This window comes from Elaeis guineensis, chromosome 4 (assembly GCF_000442705.2).
Source record: "Elaeis guineensis isolate ETL-2024a chromosome 4, EG11, whole genome shotgun sequence".
NCBI lineage: Eukaryota > Viridiplantae > Streptophyta > Magnoliopsida > Arecales > Arecaceae > Elaeis > Elaeis guineensis.
In genome coordinates, this window is record NC_025996.2 from 136,634,116 (window position 1) to 136,641,666 (window position 7,551).

At 36.4% G+C, this 7,551-nt stretch overlaps 1 protein-coding gene across 1 annotated transcript; it reads right to left on the bottom strand.

Moving 5' to 3' along the window:
- Nucleotides 1-2,289: 2,289 nt before the first annotated feature.
- Nucleotides 2,290-5,020, bottom strand: LOC105042604 (wall-associated receptor kinase 17-like). The gene is made up of 2 exons (XM_073256842.1): nucleotides 4,290-5,020; nucleotides 2,290-3,717 (listed from the first exon to the last, which is right to left on the bottom strand). The coding sequence occupies exon 2, from the start codon at nucleotides 3,527-3,529 to the stop codon at nucleotides 2,672-2,674; it is 858 nt and encodes a 285-aa protein (XP_073112943.1). The 5' UTR covers nucleotides 3,530-3,717; nucleotides 4,290-5,020; the 3' UTR covers nucleotides 2,290-2,671.
- Between the last annotated feature and the right edge of the window lie 2,531 nt (nucleotides 5,021-7,551).

A 7,551-nucleotide genomic window follows, 5' to 3' on the forward strand; every position in this document is an offset into this window, starting at 1 on the left:
TTTATTATAAGTTGTAATTGCTAAGGAATTTGTATCATATGTAACATGATATTTTTAGATAAGAAAATGATCAGGAAAATTACTTGACCTAACTTCTCCAAATTGAGAAAACGAAAGACAGGTCCTCTACAAAATAGGAGAATTCTAGCAGAAATGTGACAAAATGATTAGAAAATAATTTTTTTTAAAAAAAAAGAAATACCCTAAGACACTTCCTTAGTGGCTACCTTGTAATCTGTTGCATGTTTTCTTCACATCTACCTCACGTTTTTGGAAGTATTTGTTACCACTGATTTTCAATTAGCATCAACATATTATTTAATAACATGTTTCCTATGGTGGCAACTATGATCCAAAAAGTTAAAATGTTCAACATTCTATTCTATAATTGAATCAAGATATTAGAAGAACTTGGCAACTGGCATACATGCATGAGCTATTTGGCAATCATACTACATAATACGCAATTGATACAATAAAGTTTGAAGGCTTCACCTCTTCTTGTGTACTAACAGTGGAAGCCTGGAGAATCTATAAAAACACCTGTAGGAGTGTTCTGGCATCATTAAAAACCTATGCTCAGGAGCTCAATGGAGCCTCAAAAGCCAATTGTTTTTGCTAAAGAGCTCCCTGGTGGTGTAAAGTAGTGGGCTTGGATGAAGAAATTGGAGGCGCTTGCTCCTTACCCGTGTGGCATGGGTCCTGCCAGGCTCGGATGAAGAAATTAGTTTTATTTCGAGCTTCTACCCAAGCATAGGCATACATTAATGTTAATGCCTTAAAAGACACTTTGATAGTTGAGAAAATTGTGGCTTTTTTCTGTAGGTTCTGTGTCCTCTTGAAGGATTTATTTTATTCCCTTGGTTTCCTCTAGGTTAATTTTAATGATAATATTGTGCTGCAAAGAGCTGATTTAGGTGGAGCTAGCTTTGTTATAACGAGCTCTAATGGAGTTTTAGTAGAAGCTCTAGTGGAGTTTTGGTTGTGGTAGTGGGGGATTGTTTCGCTAATACTATAGTGTCGATCGTAGAACTTTGTACTGCATGAGAAGGTATATCATGTACTTCAAGAATTATGAAGGCAACTCCCATTATTCTTGAAGAAGATTCTTCGGTAGTTGTTAAATAGTGGTTGGGATCCATACCTTTTAAGATTGATTCTCATCCACTTTTACAGGATTGTTAGAAAATGATGATACCTCTATAATATTTTGAAGTTAAATATGTTTATAAAGAGGCAAATAGTGCTGCAGTTTGAAAAGTTATAGGTACATGAATTAGTAGATGGTTTTTCTTTAATAAAATAAAAACTTCTTGTTTTATATCGACTATGAGATCTATCCTGTTAATTATAATAATTCATATTTTTAGAAGTTTTATAATTAGGCTTCTTACATATATTACCTTATAAATATGATTTATTATATATTTACCCTTCAAAAATTACTATTTGCATATATAGCTCTCAGATTACCTTGTTTTTCCATTGATACATCTCCTATTAGATTTTTGACTTACAATATTAAAATTATCATTTTAAATCTAAATGGTATTATTGCCCTTTTGCATTAATACTCTTAAAATTTAACATGTAGTTTACATTGTAAAGATTTATTTTTTTAATAACATTTTAGGATAATAAATTTGTTTTATACTTAAAGCAGCTATCTATTAATACTTAGATTTGAGAGGGGTGTTCCTACAAAAATAGAAAGATTTGAGGATATATATGCAAATAATCAATTTTGAAGGATAAATAGGTAGCAAGTAATATCTGCAAGAGTACATTTATAAAATTCTATATTATTTAAAAGTATTACTTTGATATATTTTATTTATTCTATTCCCTTCATGCTTCCAAATGATCTATATTTGACCTTCTAATCAATGTAACAAAAACTATCCTCTAGAAATATGAGCAAACATGCAATTAATCTTCAACAAGTACTAAGAACTCTCGAAGCAATGAAAAGTATTGAGCACTTACAAGTCATACAAGTAGGAAATTAATAAAGCTTTGTACTATTGTGAAGATTCACTTCAACAAGAATGAGCCATGACAGTGGAGAGATTGACTTTTCCTCAAAGAACGGAGCCATAAATTCATCAAAGGCACTGAAGGTGCCTATTAATCGGCCAAATTCAAGAAAGATCACTTATGAGGAGATGGTGTGGATGGAAGAGCAATCTGAAGATGGTGAGCAAGAGGAGCCGGGTAATGAATCTCAAGACCATGTCAAGGAGGAGTAAAAGAAGTCTTGGTTTCAAGCGGTATATTTAATATATATAGTACATGTCACCAAATTTGCCATGGATCAATCCAAATCCTCAATAGTACATAACTATATCAATATGTAGCTAGATCACTATTTTTTATCACATAGATCTCAGTAATACAATATACAGAGATAGCAGCAAAATGCAAAGTTCAAGGAACAATTTGATCAATATTTGCTTCAGAAAGTAGGGAGCATCAATAGCATAGATAAAATCTCCATAGCTCTGTACAAAAAGAGTGGTTTCTCATCAATCCATCACCTTGGGAGATCCATGGAAGCTAGCATATCATCTTTTAAACTATATTGCCTGCTTGCCTCCTCAGTAATGCATCTACTTGAAGGTCCAATCTCACATAGCGAGTGCTCTATCTCATTGAGATTTTGGGGAGCTAGCTATTGATTATGGAACCTCCTTAGCCCTTCTAACTCCATGGTAACTTCTTTCATGGTCGGTCTTTCTTCTCCTTTTAAATTTAAACACCTCCTAGCAAGTTGTGCAATAAGAAAGAGTTGCTCCATTCCAGCTTCCTCTAAAATTTGAGGCTCTATCAATTGAAGGATGTGCTGCTCGTCAAACATCAATTTAAAAAAAGTAGCTAGATTCCTCTGATCTTCTGACCTAGCAAAAGATACTGGAGTCTCCCTAGTTAATAACTCTGCAAGAACTACCCCGAAGCTATAGACATCACTCTTCTTTGTTATCTGGCTTGTATTGAAGTACTCTGGATCCAAGTATCCCAATGTCCCTTGCACAAGGGTGGTAATATGTGTTTGATCAAATGGGACTAACCTTGAAGCTCCAAAGTCTGATACTTTAGCTCTATAATTCTCATCTAATAGTATATTTGTGGACTTGACATCTCTGTGAATGATTGGCACTGAAGCAGCCGAGTGCAGATATGCCAATGCTTCAGCAGCTTCTGCAGCTATCCTTAAACGAACTTCCCATGGCATTGAGAAACCATGACTTTGACCATGGATATGGTGGAAGAGGGTTCCGTTGGATATGAACTCATATACAAGCAATGGAACTTGAGTCTCTAAACAGCAACCCAAGAGTCTGACAACATTTCTATGATTGATTTGAGAAAGGATGATTATCTCATTAATGAATTGCTCGATTTGGCTCTCGTCAACAAATTTGGACTTCTTGATGGCCACTATTTCCTTGCTTGGCAAAACACCCTTGTATACAATACCATATCCACCACGACCGAGGATTTGGCTTTCGTTGAAGTTGTTGGTTGCCATTTCTAGTTCCTTTATATTGAAGATCTTAAATGTTGCATTAGACCCTTGACGTAAGATTTGTTGCTGTAGAAACAAGCCTCCATTTTTCTGAAAGAACTTGGCTTTTATCTTGATTAGTTTTTTTTTGTTGAAAAGCCAGTATAACCACAAACTTCCAGGGATAATAAACAAGAGGCTTAGCCCCACACCTGCATATAACCATCGAAGTTTAGTTTTAAAATTCTTAGTTGATGGAAGATCTTTTCAGCAAGGGCAGCAGAAGGTTTTATTCCGAAGCTTTGAAACTTTAAACAAAAATAGAAATTATATCACTCCAGTTGTATATAAGACATAACAACTGATATCCACGTATTAATGGTTTAGGTTGGCTGGGTCCAAAATTCACAAAGCTCATTGTATAACATGGAAGAGGCAGACTAGTTGCATTTTATTCTTTTTTTGCCTTTTGTCCATGATACTATTCTAGAAAAGCTATTCAATCTTTAACAACCATTCATATTTAGGTCAGACATTAAGTAGACAAGAGGTCCACTTGTATTAGAAGGACCACATTTGGCTATGAGCAATAAGAACAATTATTCTTAAAGCTGAGCAAATTCCTTGTTGATCTTAAACATTAATAAAGTGGTTGATCATAATATTGTGCTTGCCCAGTCCTAGGATTGGAGACCAGAGTTGGAATTGGCTTGTTCCTACTTTATTATGTGATCTCTTTCCATTTATGAATTACTATCGTGAAGCACTAAAGATTGATAGTTACCTGAAATGAACAAGCCTACTCTGGTGCATCTGCCTGATATGTATTTTGAAGCACTGCATCGAGAAACCTGAACTGCAGTAAGCCAACAGGAGACAACAAAACAAAAAACATGTTAGAACTCTCAGTCAGCTATCTATGCTATATTACTTGCACTGCAGTTTTGTAGGGTTTTCTAAACTCAAAACATCTGTTATTTATTTATTTTTTTAACCCTAATTACATGTGACCATGATATAACAAATTTATGATCATCGAATTATACAATGACTCAACTGCAGACAATTGCAACAAGATACATTATGCCATCGAAGAAATATTGCAATCCCAAAGCTGGAGATATCTAATTAGCAGTTGTATACCATAAATGGTTGCAGTTGGTCAGTCGTAGTTGAACTGCAATCTTAATGGGTCTAGTAGCATCAAACCATATTTCTACAAGGATAAAGTAGGATCTGGATGTCAACACGTCTCCATTCTTCTAAAAACTAGGTTTTGCTATTACCCTTATGCGCTGATAATTATAGGGTGCTGCAAGTTTGTTATTTGCAATAATAGCAGAAAATAGTATTTTAATAATGACTGTTATAGTGGATTCACTTAAATTAATGTTCATATAATATAATATTGGTTTCTGAATTGGCGTGAGACTTGTATTTGGAAAACAAGATCACAGCAAAAGAATGCAATGATTTTCTTCAAGGAGTTGGAATAAATAGTTGTTATTCTTTTACTTAAGATTGTCTGAAATAAATAAATTACTTCTTATTCTAGTCCACGAGTATTTAGCATGTTTCATGCGCAAGGCCTGCTAGAAAATAAGAGGAAAAGAAAGGGAGTCAGGAAGGAAGCCAAATGTAGACCCCCCCCCCCCCCCACCCAACACACACCCACAACCCAAAGAAAAAAAAATAATAATAAATAATAATAATAAAAAGAAGAAATTCCCGCTAAGTATTAGATATATTCTTATATGTACGTTATTCGAGTGAATGTGGAGGCTATGTGAACTTGGAATTAAAAAAATTAAAAGTTGTCTTGTAGAGAGATTGAAGTATATTCAAGACATGGTTGGTGAAAGGAATGAAATCCGGGCCCCATGGATGGATATTAAGAGAGAAAGAAAAAAAAAAACCATTTTTTAATATTATTCCAGCAAAATAAATAATAAAATCCTTTCATATATAATGTGAAAGATTTAACATCAGACACATGCTAAGCATTTGGGAAGCATCCTTTTCAGCTCTCACATGAATGGAGAGTACCGGTTCTCTAATCATGACCAACCATGATTGGTGTGATGCCATGATTGGATGGGCCCCACCTATACATTGTTATATATATAAAATGGGGGCTCTTTCAATCACGACCATCGTATCAATCATGGATGGCCGTGATGGAAAACCCAGCCCTTTGCGAATTCGAGAGAATCTGAAGTCTATTTTAATCATCAAAAGGCAAGTCAATGAACCTCCATTATTCCAATCAGAGAGCCAGAAAGAGACGATAATTTAACTCCTCATTTCCAAGCTTTCCAGGGGCTCATGTGCATCGCTCACACCAAAGACTAGTAATTTGTTAGTTTACCAAAAAAAAAAAAAAAAAATAGTTATTTATCCAACCACCAATATTCTCAACCATATTAAGAATATCACTCTTATGACATAACAACCACTCATTTTAAGGTTATAAGTTATAATAAAAACTATTTACAGAACATAAGTGATACTTCTCAAAATCAAATATTCTAAAAAAGATGTTTAAAAATTTTATTATTAAAAATATTAAAATAATTGCTAGACTGACTACAAGCAGTATCGTCGTAGCCGTCTAGCATGCCGTAAGCTGACTATAGCCAATTACGCCTCCACTATTAAGGGTGGTAATCGGATCGGATTCGATATAAACGGATCAGATCAGATACGGACCGAATCAAAAAATTTTTGAATCCGAACCCGACTTGTTTATTAAACAAATCAGACTTTAAAATTTGAATTCAATTTATTTAATAAACAGATTATCTGATCCGACCTATTTATAACCTGATTATAACTCAATTAAAAGACTAATAAAATCCAACCCATTTATAGCTTTGTTTTAAAAAAATAAAAAAAATAAAAATCTGCTCCATAGCCTTCGCCTGATCGTACTCTCATCGCCTCCTGCTTTGCTCGATCGGAGCTCCTTGGCCTCCTTCGGCTCCGATGCTTTGTTCCAAACTCCACCATGATCCCCTCCATCGAGCTCCCAACCGCTACCACATGGGCGTAGTGGACCACCACGGCACCGTCCACTGGGCACTGGGTCACCGATCATTGCTGCATGGCAGCGGGATCCACAGGCCATAGCTTCTGCCGATGTCGTTGGAGAAGGAGCAAGAGAAGTGGACGACGTGCATAGCGGTGGAGTGGGTGGGAAGGGAATACCGTTGTCATCGAGAAGGGAGAGGAGGGAGCAAACCTAGAAGAGGGATTTAATGGCAACATAGGTGGTGGCATTTGGGGAGTACCTTCGGTCGATGTCCCATTACCTCTTTCATCTTCGATTCCTTCACCTCCAGTAAGCGGCAAGCTCGATCGATGTGTTAAACTCGGCCTCGGCAATCTCTGGAACGGCGGCGGCAAAGAAGAAATAAAGGGAGGGTAAGAACGCGGAAAACCCTAGCCATAGGATCTAGGATATTGACGAGATACAAGGGATAGTGTGGGTATGGTGTGATCGAAAATCGATAAAATACAAGTGGTAGCATGGCGTGCCATCCACTGTAGGATTTGATGTGGTCCAATTGCCATATCACGCAACACGGAGTGAAAGAGTCCAATTAGCTCGTTACTCAGGCTATTTTGATGACCCAATTAATAATATACAAGTTCAATCCAAAAATTATATAGGTTAAACGGATTTAGTAGGTTAGATAATTCAAATCTGAATCTGATCTAAATAAAAATAAATTAAATAGATTAATTTATTTATGATCATGTTGCGGCCAATCCCCTCGTCGTCTGGTCGTCGGAAACGAGCGCCTGCAAAAGAAAGTCCGCACTGACCGGAGGCGGCTCCGGCGGGGACCCTCCGACGGTCAAGTCAGAGAGGAGACTAGGCAACAGTGAGAAGAAAACAAGGAGCTCAGCGAGAGAGGGAGAGAGAGAGCAACCCTGAGAGTTTTGAAAGGACCTCTAGCACTGTTGCCTTCCCCGATATATATAGTGGGGCATGGCATGGCGCCGTTATTAATGACGCGGATAATTGAGGAATTGTCAATTCA